Genomic DNA, 18,451 nt, shown 5'->3' with positions numbered 1-18,451 from the left:
ATTCTAACTCTCCTCTCGATTTCTGTTTTCGTACAAGTTGATGGAAAAATTTGAAGGTCGGCGTTCAAGCAAACATTTCAGAAAACTAATTGAATTTGAGTTTGTACCCTTTCATAACCAGTCCTTACGCAGGGTGACACTAAGTCTCCTCCTTACCCGCAAAACTGCACGTTGTCCATGCAATATCTTTATCAAAAGTATCCGCAATATGAAAATAAAAAGCATTGAGAAAGGTTACGTATGGCAGCAGCTAAACTCCCTCATACATAATGCAGTAGATATTAAACAAGAGTATACATTGAAATGCTTATTCTTAGTTAATGGTTTATGGCCAATTTACTCCATCTCTTCCACATCAGTAAGACAATTAATCAGCTAGTCCTTGCTGTAGCCCTACTCGATGGTAGTCATTTTATCGTCCCCTCGCAACATTTATTTTGATCATGATTGGTGAGCAGGTTTTCTGAAGCTCCTCAAGCTGCTGTGTTAACTCTCCCTCGGTTGCCTTGTAGTTGGAATCCAACCACTGAAGAACTTTTTCTACAGCCTTGGTGACCTTTTCTTTGTCACAAGCGGTTAGCTCCCTCTCGGCTGATGTTTCGTTGACAGCGGATTTAACGCTGTACGCGTAGTCCTTTAGTTTGTTTCTGGAAGCATTTCTTTTCCGTTGTAGGTCATCGTGAAGTCTGAACTTCTCAGCGTCGTTGATCATGAGTTCAATTTCTTCCTTGGATAGACGGTCTCTGTTGTTGGTAATTATGATGTTGTTGCTACGACCTGTGCTCTGATCTTTAGCTGTTACATTCATGATGCCATTGGCGTCAATGTCAAAGGTCACTTTGATCTTCGGCACACCTCTTGGTGCTGGAGGAATTCCTGTCAGCTCGAACTCTCCAAGTAGGTTGTTGTATTTAGTAAGCGCCCTCTCTCCCTCGTACACTTCAATGTCCATGCCTGTTTGGTTGTCTGAAGCTGTGGAGTAGGCCTCTGTTGCCGTAACAGGAATGGTCGTATTTCTCTTGATTATGGTTGACATTTCACCACCATCCACCTCGGTTCCAAGAGAAAGTGAGGTTACGTCAACGAGGACGACATCCTGGATTTCTGCGCTTCGATCTCCAGACAAGATAGCTGCCTGGATTGCTGCACCGTAAGCCACAGCTTCATCTGGATGGATGGACTTGCTAAGGTCCTTGCCATTTAGAAACTCCTGTAGAAGCCTCCGGACCTTGGGAATACGGGTTGATCCTCCAACCAGCACAACAGTGTCGATGTCTCTTTTGTTGATATTTGCATCAGTAATAGCCCTCTCAACTGGGTCAAGGCACTTTCTAAAGAGATCATAGCAGAGGCCTTCAAAGCGAGCTCTGGTGATTCTTGTGTAGAAATCAACTCCTTCGAAGAGAGAGTCTTCCTCAATGCTGGCATGGGGACCAGCTGAGAGGGTTCTTTTTGCACGCTCAGCGACTGTGTGGAGACGTTGGATGGCTTGTGGGTTGTTTGTGAGGTCCTTCTTGTGCTTACGCTTGAATTCCTGTGAAAGATAGCTGACCAGCCTGTTGTTAAAGTCCTCACCACCAAGATGGGTGTCTCCAGCAGTTGACATGACTTCGAAGATATCATCATCGATCGACAAAATGGACACATCAAATGTGCCTCCACCAAGGTCAAAGATCAGGACACGCTGTTCACCTTCAACCCTCTTATCTAGTCCATACGCCAGGGCAGCTGCCGTCGGTTCATTGATGATGCGGAGAACATTCAGCCCTGCAATGACACCTGCGTCTTTGGTGGCCTGTCGCTGAGCATCATTGAAGTAAGCAGGAACAGTGATGACAGCATCAGTGACTTTCTGACCCAAATATGCCTCGGCCGTCTCTTTCATCTTGGTCAAAACCATGGAGCTGACTTCCACTGGGGCGAGAATCTTCTTTTCCCCCTTGTATTCCACCTCCAGCTTAGGTTTGCCTTCTTGGTTGATCACCTTGAATGGCCAGTGCTTCATATCAGCTTGTACACTCTCGTCTGTGAATCGGCGACCAATCAGCCGTTTGACATCAAATATTGTGTTCTTAGGGTTCCTGTAGTGCATGAGAAAATGAAAATGAAACTACTTGTAAAGAAGTAAAACTGTCGCAATTATCGTCATATCGAAATGAATAGAGATATTTTCAAAGTCTTCATAAACAGATATTACAAATACAACACCTTCTAGCGTTATGAGCTCAACATGGCCCACCATTTGGTGGCCACATGAGAGCCTGTGTATCCAGGCTAGAATTCTAGTAGTGGTGGCAACGTAGAACGACTAGTGTGTTATGCACAATCCCACTTTCAATGACTGCGTAACCAACTAGAGGCAATTATCTGTTGCTTGTATGTTTTTGTTTTTGTTTTTTGAGGCTGCGTATTTATTTTTTTTAAGTGTTAATACCATTTTTGTTTTTATTTGTTACAAGTTTATTATTAATCAAGTTTATCTCAAAACGTACTCGAGTGAGATCCGAAGCCATGACATCCTGATTGCAATACAGATGTCAAATGCACTCGACTAAGCTTCTGCCATTTGTGGCTGACTATCTCACCCAAGTACAATGCCCATGATATTTATCATTCCTATTTCGCAAAACAGTGAAAATCGGCGTGTATTTATGTCGATGAATCGCAATTACACCTGTTGTTGGAATAAAAACAACTCGACGCAAGAATTCATTAATTTCAATGTCAAAGCTGTCTTTTTCACGACACGAATCATGGGCAACACTCAAAATGTTACTACCGTGTGTCTCAAAAAAAAAGAAACTATACACTTTTGAAATGCCCGCCGAATAAAAAAAAAATATACAGTTCTGACGGAAAGGTTTATATGTATGGATAGCTTATGGACTCAACTTTCATATGACACCAAAAAGTCTAAAAATATTTCATGCTTAGATGAGCACTGCTCACTTTTGTAAAGGGTATGAAAATTAGGATGCGCAGGAATTAGCCCTCCGATAGTTACAATAATGGTTTCATCTTTCATATGACACCAAAGTGGTATTCTGTTACCGTAAAAGAACGCTGCTGCGGTGTGAACTCAGGCCTCTCCATCTTTGGTTGTCAGTCCAAGACTCCAAGATGAATGAGGGCTGAGTAACAACTTACAGCTCTTAATTTATTCTTAATGTTTCATGATCAAGTGACACACTGTTACACACTGTCAGATTTTTTTGACTGACTTTGAATAAAAACCTCCAACCCACATTGAACATCTCATTGATTTACTTAACACTCACGTAGGGATTATGTAACATTGAATATTCAATTATGGATTGTCCCAACAAAAAAAAAGAATGTCAAAGGTGTCAGCTATTTATTCTTTAGGTCAATGAGTAACCTGAATAAAAGTAGCCAGTAGCTGAAAATAACTGCAATGTGGGGTTAAGGTTTTCATTCAAGTCACAGATGTAAAAAAAAAAAAAAAAATAAGAGTGTGTAACATGAAAATTGCAACATGTACCATCACCTCATCCTGACTCATATGAACACACCATTTAGTCTCCCAGGAAAATTTGCAATGCTACAATGAATAAAATAAATGCAACTGGGGTTTACTCATGCATAACAGTTTGGTTTAATAAACCATAAAATACACTCAGCAAACCCAATCTCATCGCAATTTTCACACCCTTTACAAAAGTGAGCAGTACTCATTCAAGCCTGAATTATTTTTTTCAACTTTTTGGTGTCATATGAAAGTTGAGTCCATAAGCTATCCATACATAAAAACTTTTTTTCCCCAAAAATCATATATTTCTTCTTTGCCAGCCATTTCAAAAGTGTATAATTGTTTTGTTTGTTTGTTTTTTTAGACACCCAGTATGATAGAAACTCTTGCTTATTACTAAATGTCATGGCAATGACATAAACCTAACTCATGATAAGCTTTTGCTATTCTTCTACTAGTTGCTATCCTAACATGATATTTTCTGAAATGGCCCTTCTCTCTCTCTCTCTCTCTCTTTGTTTATTCGTTAAAAACAAAATGTGCCAAACCAACCACACGCCAAAGCAGGCCATGTAGCAAACACACAGCTCCTCAACATACGCATTGACCCCCAATCACCACCCCCCCCCCCCGAATCGATGCCATTGTCACACGCCATCATTTTTGTCGAAACTTGGGTTTCTCCTTGGATGAACACAATTACATGTCCTACTATCTTGATGGGAGAGTGAAATACGCCTGTAGGAATCAAGATTTTAGAGAGCTGTGTGTAAGCCATTTCAAAGCGTGTTGTTTTTATTCGTAGTACTTTAACGGCATTATTTACCATTTGCTCATGAAACAAAAACCCATCTTTTGTGCTTCAGAATGGTTTTAAAATGCGAATAAGGAAAAGAAACAACTAATGTAAACAAAAAAAGTTAATCAGAATTATCAATGTTAAGTATTGTTAAATACACGCAATGTGAACAACAGTCATGAAAATTACAACATTGTTTCTGGGATAAACCGTCTACAGATATGGCTTATTAATTAAAATAGTGACATTTCCTTATATTATAGGGTTTATTGCGATTTTTTTCATATGTAGGATGTTTTGTGATATAACTGACCTACACAAATGCATCAAATGAAATAACTCGAACATTTTTCAAATCACTGCTTCCAATGGTAAACGATACCTTTAAAACAGCAGAAGACGATTATATCATCAAGACGGATACGCAGTCATCAACGCTTGAGATCTGTATGCCGGGTATATAGGGTTGTTAAATGTAATATTTGTCAACCCTACCACTTTTGGAGGTAAACTAACCATTTTGAGAGATCCCAGTAGCCTACTGAATTTTAAAAGAAATTTACAGTTTTTGCTAATTTGTTACCATACTAAACGTGCCAAATGATAGAGAAAATTGAGATGAAAATACAAGTCATTGCCCGGCCGCGCCATATGTCAGCACTCTCGTGAACCGATTTTTCTTTTAATCTTTGATAATGATTTCCCAGATGACATTAGACAGTGTATATTCTCTCAGATTAAGAAAAGACTGTTGTGCAAGTTCAAGACGATTTATTGAGACTTGAAGAACTAGCTACAAAGTGGCCGCTTCATTAATTCCTTACAAGACGTGTACTTCTTTGAGTTTTAGTTGATTCAAATTGTGAAAATATAGTACAGTTCTTGGAATTATTAAGACTTTTGGTAGGAATTTTTGTGAATCTTGATGCAGATATAATAACAATGCTGTTTCGTCCAAGGGACTAAGACTCATTTTGGAATACGATCAGTCGTTGCAGACGCTATAATACCTATGGGCAAGGTGAGCAGAGGAAATTGGAGTATGTCGAGACGGACAACTACAATGAATTCAGGATTTAGGAATTTGTCATATCGTGAACTCATAGTGCAACTCAAATTACGAACTCTTGCTCACTATCGCAGGAGGGGAGATATAATTGAGGTTTTTAAATATTTGACTGGAATGCATGCTACAAAATTATGATATATTGATTCTGTCCAAAGGAAATATAGAGGCCATAGTATGACAACTGGACAAACAGCAGTATTGACTTGACTTGAGGAAGTATTTTTCGTTCATAGACAGATAGAGTTGCCGATTTGTGGAAGGGTCTCTCTGAATATGTCATCTCAGCAACCTATTTAAGTAGATTAGGCAAATACTGTTCTACACACCACGATCTTGTTTATGATCCAGTATAGACTGTGTGATTTCCCCCATACTTTTGTCCTTTCCTACACACTCAACTTGGCAAGTTCCCAGAAAATGTATGAACATTGCGACTTAAATTTTGAACAATAAACAGACTTTGCCCGAAATCATCGTGGGGAGCAAATACGCGTGATAAATCGGTACCAGGTCGCAATGTCTATCATCACTGACAATAGACAAAACATATTATATATTTTAAAGGGCTCTTAAAAGGACAGCATGGTATTGGCTGTGGAAACATTCAGTTAACCCTAATCAGGCTGGGGGGGGGGCGGAATCCGCCCCCCCCCCCCTCGATGTTTCGCGCAATATCTTCGCAACGCAATAAGCTCCCGCCGCGATGTTTCATGACTTTTTTCTTTCAAGTATCGCGCAACTTTTGAGACCCAAATTGTTGCGCCCGCGCGTACCGTTTTGACGCGACGCCCGTTCGAAAAAAATTTGTCAACCCCCAAAATTGCTCCAAAACGTGATTTTGTGTACAAATCCAATGCAAATTGTGTTTTTTCAATTAATCCACATAAAAATTCATATCTTCACTTAGAATGGCCGAAATTAATTTATTTTAGCATAATAATGCTTCGAAAAATGTCTGTGACAAATTTTGGCCAAAAAACAAACAAAAACAAAAGGTCAAAAAACAATGAAATATATAAGAAATTCAAAAAACAATAAAATACATAAGAAATTAATTTCGATACAGATTTTTTTTTATCCTATGTCTCAGAAGAATGATACAAGAAACATTTAAAAAAAAAGAAATTAGCTTAATTGGAGCATTAATAAGTGATTTAGAGCCCAAAACTGATTTTATGCATAAATTACAATAATTAATTAATATAAAATATAAGAAAAATTTTTCGGAGAAAGCAACCATACATTTTGATAGAATACATCGTGGGCGTCGCGTGTGCCGATTTTCGGCGCAATTGCGCGTTCCATAGGCGAGATCTGAAGGGGGGGGCGGAATCCGCCCCCCCCCCCCCCCCCCAGATATAGCATAGCCAAAAAAGCCCAGCCTGATTAGGGTTAAACGTGTCCGCTAAATCCTTAAAAATTCAAGCAATCGGTCAGCACCACCCATGGGCATATTAGGACCCCATGACGGACGAATGATTACAAATGACCGCCGACATTATCCTGACGTTCTACATCGCACTTTTGGCGATGATTCCTCTTTTTATTAATTTGTAGGTAATGCGGACTGTAGCCCACACGATTAAAAGTTCTCACACATTGTTCTCTCCATAATCGCTTTTCGAGAGCGTTACATCTACATTGAGAAATGAGCGTACCAAATAACGGGAAAACAGCAGGACTGGTGTTCGAGTGTTATCAAAAATTTATATATATATATATATATATATATATATATATATATATACATATATATATATATATATATATATGTATATATATATATATATATATATATGTGTGTGTGTGTGTGTGCGTGCGTGCGTGTTTGTGAGTGTGTTACATTATGTGCGTTTGCGCATCATGTATGAGTTGCAAAGAATATCACTAGGTTATGGAGTTGGATTGAAAAAAAGAGAAAATGAAGTGTGGGTTTACCAAAATTTCGCAAAATGATCCGTGCTATCTTCTCACTGAGCCAAGCACAAGTAGCAACAAGGAATGATATGATATATTAATCGTAATAAGGGTCGGGTACTTTATACCCTTTGCATGTTATCAATATTGAAAGTCTGTGGTAGTGACAATGTACAGCTGTAGGTTGGACGATCGAGACAGAGGGTACCAGACTGCCAGGTACCGAATGTACGGTTGACTGATGAAAACTAATCAAATGCTTTTCATATATCTGAAAGATAATATGGCGTGAAGAAGAGAATATAAAATATGACGTTGTATCACGAGTCTTTGTAACAATTAAATAGACATCCATTGTGATACAGAGGGAGATATTCCCTCCCCATTGTCACCCTTTAAGGCATTATTTACCATTTGCAGATGAAACAAAAACCCAGCTTAAGTGCTTCAAAATAGTGTTGAAAATGAAGGTGTTTCTAGACTAAACCGTCTAAAGTTATTGTTAAGTGAGAAAAATAGTGTTATCTTTTCATAATGTTTACGTTTTATTGCAAAATTTGTATATGGTAGGATGTTTTGTGATACAACTGACCTACATGATATGCATCAAATGTGATAATTCGAATATTTTCAAAATCACTTCTCCCAACGGTGAACTCTACCTTTAACGTTTCCCATGAAGCGGGATTTATCTTTTAAATTCTTTTTCTTCCCCAGTATGCATAGAAAAGAATAAGTTCAGCAGGAAATATTGAAGCATTCGAACACTTTGTTTACATTTTAGTATGGGTGCTGGAGGCTGAACTTTGTTGTATTTTTGCTTTGTTTTGTTTTGTTTTGCTTTGTTTTGTTTTTGTTTTGTTTGTTTGGGTTTTTTTTTTTTTGTGTGTGTGTGTTACTCTATTTCGGTGGTGCTGAATCCGAATCTGCAACTCTTGTATCCTTGAGGGTTTTGAAATATTCAAAATGGCCGCCAAAATAGCCGCCAAAAATGGAATTTCCCATGTACTCCCTTAGAAATGAGGAAAAATTGAAAATTATTGATAAATTGAATCTATTTTGAGGGTGCTGAATCCGAATCTGGATGATACATCTCTTATATCCATAAGGGGTTTTATATCTCTAAGATGCCCGCAAAAATTGGCTGCCACAAAAAAAAAAAACACACACACACAGGAAATACCTATGTATTTCCATCTCAATCGTAGAAAATTAGAAACAATTGGTGATTTTACCATAATTTAGGGTGCTGAATCCTAATCTGCACAATGCAATTCTTCCATCCTTGAGAGCATTAAGATATTCAAAATGGCCCCCAAAATGGCTGCCAAAACTGACAGTTTCCTTGTATTTCTTATAGTTCTTGCTGTAAATTTGAAAACAATTCGTGGTTCGATCTACAGCGTTTGGAAGGTCCTGAATCCGAATCTGCATGATGACACTAAGCCTGCGTTTACGTAAAAATTTTCTGAGCCAGAATCACGATCCTAAACGCATTTGATGCATTTTCAGGGGTTCGATAAACGCAACCGTGTTTTCAAACGCCTTTCAAACGGACATTCAAATTGAGAACATTTGATGGTTTTTGAAACGCAGTCTGCATGATGCAACTTTTGCATCCCTTAGGGATTTGAGTTTTTCAAGACGACTGCTTGTGAGGACATGTTCACCTATTACTCGTCTTGCATGATTAATACCATTCCTAAAGTAAAATTAACTGACATCAAAATTCATCTAAGGGTCTCATCGTGTTGATGATCATTGAAACAGGACATCTATAAAGTATAGCCTAAGCCAATTTACTTTTAAAATTTCACATTTCCCTGCTCTGGGAAGTGGGAAATCCCCCTCCCTATAAACCCTCAAACCGTTTGGTCAACTGGAGTTTACCTCTTTCTCAAATCAAAATGTTGGCATTGTGACATGTCAATAATCCTGATCAGCATTTTGCTTCATTTTCTGCATAGTTTGTCTTTTTTCAGTTTATGTGTTGTTAGCTTCTGTAGGGCAATAACCCCCGAAATTACCCCCTTTGGCAATTACCCCGGACCCTTCCCCTGGCCCTAATCCCTGTCCTAACCCTGAACCTAATCGTAACCCTAACCCTAACCCTAACCCAAACTCCTAACCCTAAACCTAATCGTTAATCTAACCTTACCACTTGGCCGTATGTAGCCGGGGGGGGGGGGGGGGGGTAATTGTCCGGAGGGGGGGGGGGGCGGGGGTAATTACCCTTGGGGGGGGGGGTAATTGCCCTGAGGGGGGGGTTATTGCCCATGGGGGTACTTGCCCTGGTATGCAAAGTGATATCTTAAAAGTGCAGAAGACGATTCTAATCAAAGCTAGATAACCAAAGGAGTCAATTCACTCACATAGCAACTTGGTTCTTGGCGGCATCTCCGATGAGCCTCTCCGTGTCCGTGAAGGCGACACAACTCGGCGTGGTCCGGTTTCCCTGGTCATTGGCAATGATCTCGACTTTGCCGTACTGGAAGACACCAACACACGAGTAGGTCGTTCCCAAGTCTATTCCAATAGCTTTTGCTTTGCCTTGTGCCATACTATTCTTGACCCGACGTTTTTCTAACAGTTAAAAAAAAAAAAAAAAAAATATATATATATATATATATATATATATATATATATATATATATATATAAATCATTACCCCGATAAATCCGAAAAACTGTACTTCTCCTCCTAGTTGTCCTACTCGATGAAATGTTTCTTTGTCACGCACTGCTTGAACCACTCACAAAACATACTTCGATTTTTGTAATCAGGTCTGCATAATGTTGCTCTTACTTCGTACTGTAAGGTTAAATTCCTTTGCTGGTTTCACCTCTGGCTTGACAAGGAGTCGTCAAATATTAAACTGAGCTTCCGTATATGCCAGCCTCGTAATTTATATGGCTGTTCGCCAATGCGATCTTGCACGATAATGGCTCTGGGGCAGCTTTGCAGAGGGGAAGTGGTGAAATCTAGCTCAGTGCGAGTACTGGTAGGCAGAAATAACATAATACCATTAGTGATAAAAAGTCTAGAAATATCCGAGGGTCGCCTGCATACATCAGATTTTCGTCATCAGAAGTGACAATTACGACAACCGTCACAAATAACAGGAGAAAAAATTGACAGGAAAATATGTATAGTTAACGTATTAAAGTGAGAGGCACGTTCTTGGAATAACATCTTGAGGGACTATCGTTAAAAAGCTGTACAATTAACTGTGTCCACAGATATGCCATTGGCATGGACTATGCCTGTATGATATCTGTTACAAAAGCAGTCGAGCCAAGAAAGCTTTCGCCCTCGAATTTAGCATTAGTAACGCGTTTGAACGAGTATAGTGTGATTAATATAGCATTGTTTTTAAATCTAATGTCTACATTACCTCTAGACATATATCCTAGGCAAGCGGTTGGTGACGATACTTCCTGGGAAATATACTTTTCTTCAGTTTCCGGTGTTCAGGCTCAAAACGCAGGACAGTACACTGTGCAGAGTGCAATGGAAGTGGAAAGGAGTTCATCGTGGATTATGAGTGGGGAAAACCCACCCAGTGAACGGTCTAGTCTTGCTTCAGTCAAAATGAACAGTGACTGTTTTGTAGAACAATAGCATTGCCAGAATGGTTTATGTGTGATGCACTGTCCCCTATCTTTTATTGTATATAACTTAATCTTTCTTTTTCTTGGGCGCAAAGGTACATGATAATTCACTGTATGTTATGCGCTATATAAGCTTTGTTGATTATTATCATTATTGATATAACGCGTTCAGCCTAGTAAACTGTAATCTCTCGTGTAGTCATTTTAAACCGATAAATGTGCTGGGACCTGGATGGACTTTAATGTTGGTTACGGAATTACCCTTGTCTGTCCGGGATTCTATGAAGTTATGCAACTATAGCCTTGTTTTAGAATACATTAAATCAGAATATTAATTACTTTGCAATTTGGCTCCTGACTGCGTCTCCGATGAGACGTACCGTTTTTGGTGAAGGCGACGTAAATCTGGGTGACCCAGTTTCCCTGGTCATTGGCAATGATCTTTTGGGGTACGCAGAGTTTTATAGGGCCCCATTTTTCTCTATCTTCTTTCTTTAAAACACAACAACAACAACAATGATCTAGACTTTCCCGTTTTGAAAGACACTGATACACGAGGAATTCGTTCCAAGGTTGATTCCAATGACTGGATCTTTTTCTGGTGGCATATTCTAATTTGATGTTTTGTCAGGAATTCATGCTAAGTACATTATCAATGAAAAGTTGAAATTATGTGTATTTAACAATTGGCTTTAAAGCGTGATCCAGAAAAAACGAAACAGAGTTTCATTGCAACTTTTTGCTATGAAAATCATTCATACGCTTTATGAGATATCATATCAATGGAGAGATATGCTTCTCTTCTTTCATTTTGATACAGAACTTTATGTTCATATTTTATGCAAGACTGAGCAGAACAATGGACAGTGGCGCTGCCAAATTTTCATTTGCATGCGCAAATGGCAACTATAATTGAGTTTTCCAGACTTGAAAATGAAATTTGGTAGCACCACTTTCCATTTTTTAACTAAGTCTTGATTGAATTATGAACACTGATTTGTGCATCAAATGAAAGAAGAGAAGCGTATCTTTCCATTGATGTACATCTTATAAAACAAATTTATGATTTTGATACAGCAAAACGGTGCAATGAAACTCGGTTTCCTTTTTTTCCTCGGACGCGCTGTAGTATAGTGGTTTTCAAAACATGTACTTGCAAGAAAGGGTATGCCAGCGTTTTTCTCAGAGCTACTTGTGTTTTGCGAGGTGGATAGGGCCTACATTTGATATACAAAAATGTAGGCTATCTGAACGGTAAAGCTTTTTTATTTTTCTTAGTTTTGTTTTTCTTTTTTTTTAATCGTTGCGTCAGCTACGACGGCTGTCATTCACGTTTTTTACCGGTTGCCCTGCCATTAGCTGAGAATAAGACGTGGAAAATAAGCACACTAAGTTTATCAACATTGTATTTCAACTGAACACTATATACCTGGAATTGGCAAAATCTGCATGATGACTTCTTTCATCAGGAGATTGACTTTGCCTCCACTTCTTTATGGAGCAATGGACTTCCTCTGTGAGGTATCAATATTGTAAAATGAGAGGAAAAGAAACATTCTGGATCACTGTATGAATAGTGTATCGTACAGGCATACATGCACACAACTGGAAAAAGTTACAACGTTGCAGATGTCAACATACATGACAGAGTACACAAATTGACCATTGCAATACCAAACCCACGCCGCTTTGCCAGATATGTGTGCATGTATGACAGGAATGGGGAATGGTATTCATCGTGGAAGGGGTGTTAACTTATTGTATAGATGACCCATTATTTTGAATTTTGCGCACATTATCAGAAGATAAAGTGCAATAATAAAAACCTGTGGTGAATTTTGATTAACGAGAATATTGGTAATAAATCCACGCTCATGGTATTGGGTTGCACTCCCATCAATCGTCTGTATATCTCGTGTATAGCCAGTTATGTATTATACATTAATCAAATTGGAGATACGAATGTACGAATTTTTGCTTGCTGTACAAGATAACACATAATCTCGCACATGTTGAAATGATCAAAGAAGAGCTTCAACCACTCCCTACACGTCCATTAAGAACTCACAACCATCAATACCTGGTCCCACCCAGCAGAACTCTCTATCACCAAAACTCCTTTTTACCAAGAACCGTCAAAGACGGGAACAGATTACCCCAGGAGGTTGTCGAGGCCAATACCATCGACACATTTTGTGTCACGAGCCTCGGCCCAGGAGTAGTTGCTTAGCACTATTTTTTTTTCATTATTATTGTTATCATTATTACTGTTATTGATGGACTTGTCAATCTATTGGTTAAATTTATCTATAAATTTATTTGGATGATGATTATTACTGCAACTACTCGAACTCTTTGAAGACTTGCATAACTTAGACCTCCCCGAAAGTAACAGAATATCAGCAAGTTGATTGTGGTCACTCTCACGGAAGAAGAAGAAGAAGAATTGAATACCTCCAGGGGAGTGTATTATTATTGTATACCATGTGGTATATTTTCTCCGAATTCAAAACATTGAAAGCAAAAATATTATAGTATGGAATTCATGCCCTTGGTAAGGATGCCCTTGGTAAGAGGTTAACACCTGTCATAACACAGGTACTTGTACTCATACAATATACCCAGGCTAATGAAGCTGCTAATGCAGAGCAAATAGAGCTACGTGAACATACATGAGATGACTATGCATAAACCTTCCACGTTTTCTTCAATATGATTGAGAACCTTCATATTCGTAGTATACAGGAAATGTTCTCCCAATATGTGTTGTTTTGCTCATCATCCCCTCCTCGCCCTTCTTCCCATTTCCCACCTCCGCCTCCGCTTCCCCCTCCTCTTTATCATCATCCTTATGGACCATGCATGACAATATACTCCTAAAAGACTACTCAGAGCACCCCCCCCCCCCGCACACACACACACACACACATATTACACGTTAATTGTAACCGTTCTGTGCAGCCAGTCCAGATTTGTTGTGTAGACTCTCTTTTCATTCCCTCCCCCTCTCTCTCACCTTTTTTTTTTCTCTCTCTCTCCCTCCCCCTCCCTCGCTCTTCTGTCTAGAGTCACTCACTCCGTGAGGCAGATTGGGCTATTTATTATTCTATATATTCACACATTGTGTACTTGCACTTTGGGCAATTTCGTTTGTACCTGCATAACAGTTTGATGAAATCTTTAACAATAACAATGGAATTGCATTTTTGTGAGTGTTTTCGCATTACTTTTACGTAATTGTTTGTATTGATTACAAATCCCAATGGTATAAGAATTAGTTATTTTGGATAGGCGATCCGACTACAAACAAAAATACTACAAATAACTGGTTCTTCATTTTGTCATTAAGTGGTCGAGAAGTTTAATATGCTCATGGACGTGTATAGTAACGAACTTGTTATTTCCCTCTCTTTTCTCATTTTCATCATCTCATACGTGTTTTTCTTTTCTTATCCCCATCATCATCATCATCTTCATCATTGTCATCCTCACTTCCCTTTTCATTCATCCTCCACGCACAGTAACCTTATGTGTAACGTCACATTGAATCCAATTCAAATTGAAAAGATTTTAAAATACATTACGTACTGTGTAAATGGATTCAATGCAGCAATCCTGCTTTGAGTTAAACACTTCAACTTCTGACAGTAATTATTATACAACTACGGGATTCGTTGAGAATTTCAGAAACTCGAGGAATTTTAGTTTGTTACATGTTAACTCTAGGAGTTTGAATAAAAACTTTGATTCTTTTGAAACCTTTCTTCATACTGTAGAAAATTTTCCTTTTTCAGTTACTGGCATCACAGAAGCTTGGCTCCACTCTACTTCAGCAAATCTATTTAATTTAAAAAATTATTATATGGTCAGAGCAGACCGTAAAGGAAGAAGAGGTGGAGGCGTAGCATTTTGCATTCATGAAAACCTGCAATATAAAGTAAGAGCTGATATTTCTCTTGAAGAATGTGAAGTATTATTTATAGAAATACAAACGTAGAACATTCCAAAAACAAAAATACGATTGTCGGTTTGATTTATAGACCCCCGAATACTCATAATGAATTGTTTTTGGAAGATTTGGAAAAAAAAAAAAGTTTTTCTGCGTTTTCACGGGAAAATAAGCAGATATATTTAATGGGTGATTTTAATGTTAACTTGTTACGTAATTATGATAATGATAGAAATTCTGAAAAGTTTCTTCATTTGATGTATTCAAATGGTTATTATCCACATATAAATAAACCAACAGAATTAATAGTATTTCATCCACTTTGATAGATAATACTTTTTACTAATATTTCTGATAAAGAAATTGTTAGCGGTTTATTATATTTTGAAATATCTGATCATCTTCCCATATTTGCTATGTGTTATGATGAGTCTTTTGTTGAAAACTCATCCAAACCTGTAATGTATAGAAAGGAAACGTCTCAAAATATTGAACTTTTATAGCAGCTGTGGCATCTGAACAGTGGTTTGATGTTTACAGTGAGTTTGATGTCAATACCTCCTATAATAATTTTGATAGGAAAATACAATATTATTATGATAAAAATTGTCCATTGGTAAAGTTTAAAAAGAATAATTAACATGGGAAGAGGCCTTGGATAACAAAATCGATATTACGTTCAATACATACAAGAAATAGGCTTTATAAGAAATGATCCTACTGATTTTAATTTGAGAAAATATGAGATATACCGAAATAGATTAACAACTGTTATAAGAAATTCACGAAAAGCATATTATTCTGATAAGTTGAATCAAGTTAAATCAAATATGAAGGCCACATGGAGAATTATAAATGATTTAGTTGGGAAGAAGAAAAACAATTACCAAAAACAGACATTAAATTAAATGATTGTATTATTGATCAGGGAGATGTAGCCGATACATTTAATTCCTTTTTTTTATGTTGGTTCTAATCTGGCAAATACATTTGATGATGTAAATGAAGATTTTTCGAAATTTTTGCCAGAACCTATTTCCTCATCGTTATCTTTAAACCCTACAAATCCCACAGAAATTATTAATATTTATTAATATTATTATTATTATTATTAATATTCCTAGTATTTCCAAAATTCTTGAAAAAATTATATATGATAGGTTTTATAAAAAAAAATAGTTTGCATAATCATACAGTTTTGAATTTACATCAATATGGTTTCCGAAAGTATTATTCTACAGATTTGGCTTTGGTCCAGTTGTATGATCAAATTACAAACACGATGGCAAATAAAAAAAAAAAAAAAAAAAAAAACATGTTTTAGGAATTTTTATGGATTTATCTAAGGCGTTTCATAGGTTCCAACATGATATTTTACTTAAAAACTTACAGTGTTATGGTGTTGCACTCTCGTGGTTTAGGGATTATTTATCATGTAGACAGCAATATGCTGTACATAATGACATGTTGTCAAATTTTTTACAGATAAAATGTGCTGTGCCCCAGGGCTCAATATTAGGTCCCCTTCTCATTTTGTTATATATCAATGATATCGTTAATTCGTCGTCTATATTATCATTTATATCATATGCCGATGACACCAATATCTTTTATTCCCATGATAACATAGAAACGTTAGTATCTACACTTAATGCAGAGTTACCAAATGTATCAAATTGGTTTTAGAATAATAAATTATCACTTAATATTGATAAAACAAATTATATTTATTTTAAACATATGAAAACTCATACAAATTATTTTGTAAATGATATAAGGATTGATAATGTACTTCTTGAATGTAAAAGTTCTATTAAGTTTTTAGGCATTTTCACTGATGAAAACTTAACCTGGAATGATCACATACGTTATGTTACAACCTGTATTTCTAGAAATATAGGTATTCCTTCAAAGATGAAAAGTTATCTTCCTGAACATACTCTCTTTATGCTTTACAATTCTTTAATCCTACCATATATTATGTATTGTCATGTGATGTGGGCTACAAGTGCAAAGACTAAACTCAACTCTATTTATTCATGACAAAAGAAACCCATTCGTATCTGTACTGGCTCACAATACTTAGCCCACACCAATCCGTTTTTTTATCTGTTAAAAGCACTGAATATATTTGATATAAATACATTTCATTCTTTGCTTTTTATGTTTAAGTATTTGAACAACTTACTTCCAAACACTTTTCACGATTTCTTTAAACTGAATTATACTGTCCATTCGTATCCCACTCGTAATTCGCAAAATTTTCATTTAGTAAATCCCAAATTATTAATTGCAGAAAAATCTATAAGACATAATGGACCAAATGTTTGGAACACACTCCCAGATTATATTAAATCTTGTAAACCGTTACATTCTTTTAAGGCTAGATTGAAAACTACGTTACTGTCAGATTACAATTTATGAACATAGCATCTATCTTATATATATATTTTGTTTTGTTTGATCACATTTCTTTTCTTGTAAATTGGATTTAAAACCACAACAAATATACGCAATGTTTCTGTGTCTATCATTTCATTCCATTCCCATTATCTTCATCATCACCACCATCACTTTCATCTTCATTATCACATTTTTTCCTCATCATTACCCTGTCATCGTCATCATCATCATTCACTTTACTTTTATTCGTATCTATGAACTATAATATAAACCATAATGCATTTATAGTGTATTATATTTTGTAGTATTTCCCCATTCCGCTAACAATATAATATGGATATGTAGATAGGTCCCTGGGCTGCCACGTGTTCAAGCTTTTGCTTATAGTGGCAGTCCTTCTTCCGCATAATTTCTCAGGTAATTATTTGGAAATTTACTAACACGAGTTATATTTCATTCGAATTAATTTACACATCAATTTTCCTTCTTTGAATCATGTGCATTGTAATCTGCTTACTGATATTCTATGTGATATTACTGAGAAGAATCTTGATTTATGTATGAAATTGTGTTGGAAGAAAAATAAATCAAACAAATAAACACACACACACACACAGACAAAAGAAAATAACCGGGCGTACCAACATAAAGAAGCAGTAAACAAAAGTTGATAAACTTTAGGGTACATCCACCAGTAAATACAAATGTATTTATAAACTTCGCAATGAAACAATAAGAATAAAAATTAAACTATGTATTTAGAGAAAGGACATAATAAAAGAAAATGAATAAAACTAGATATATCGCTACGGCGACTGATATGCCTCCGCCATAATGCATGGTTCTCCTAATAGGTCTATAGTACAATGTCTTGACAATGTGTGATGACAGTTTCACACAATTGGCAAAATATTAAAATGACAGGTTTGACACAAATGTGCTGAATGTCCACTTTCCTAGAACTAGGTTCAATGGGATGAATGACTAAAATTTCAGAGTGCAGGTATTTGCGGAACTGATGATTTTTACTTGACTTTTGACCCTTTTATAAGTTTATGCATTGAGTAATTTTCAAGGTATTGAGAAAAGGTATAATTTCAGTATCAAATGGGAAAATAACATTATCTAAACCTGGCCTTTGACCTTTGACCTCACAGTTCCAAAGAGAATCACTGTTAGGTTGAACATGCATAAATATGTAAGTTTCATGATG

The 18,451-nt window shown here is 36.8% G+C and overlaps 1 protein-coding gene across 1 annotated transcript; it reads right to left on the bottom strand.

Annotated features, from left to right (window-relative positions):
- Nucleotides 1–412: 412 nt before the first annotated feature.
- LOC140229504 (heat shock 70 kDa protein IV-like) lies at nt 413–9,835 on the bottom strand. Its single transcript, XM_072309753.1, has 2 exons — nt 9,648–9,835; nt 413–2,081 (listed from the first exon to the last, which is right to left on the bottom strand). Exons 1-2 carry the CDS (start codon nt 9,833–9,835, stop codon nt 413–415), a joined length of 1,857 nt encoding a protein of 618 aa, XP_072165854.1.
- Between the last annotated feature and the right edge of the window lie 8,616 nt (nt 9,836–18,451).

Source organism: Diadema setosum, chromosome 6 (assembly GCF_964275005.1).
Source record: "Diadema setosum chromosome 6, eeDiaSeto1, whole genome shotgun sequence".
NCBI classification, from domain to species: Eukaryota; Metazoa; Echinodermata; class Echinoidea; order Diadematoida; family Diadematidae; genus Diadema; species Diadema setosum.
The sequence above is the reverse complement of the archived record's forward strand: the minus strand, read 5'-3'. Positions and strand labels throughout refer to the sequence as shown.

Coding starts and splice junctions, on each gene's coding strand:
- LOC140229504 (XM_072309753.1), bottom strand. CDS start 9,835: ATGGCACAAGGCAAAGCAAAAGCTATTGGAATAGACTTGGGAACGACC. Junction 2,082..9,647: donor GCCAAGAACCAAGTTGCTAT/GTGAGTGAATTG, acceptor CATGCACTACAG/GAACCCTAAGAACACAATAT.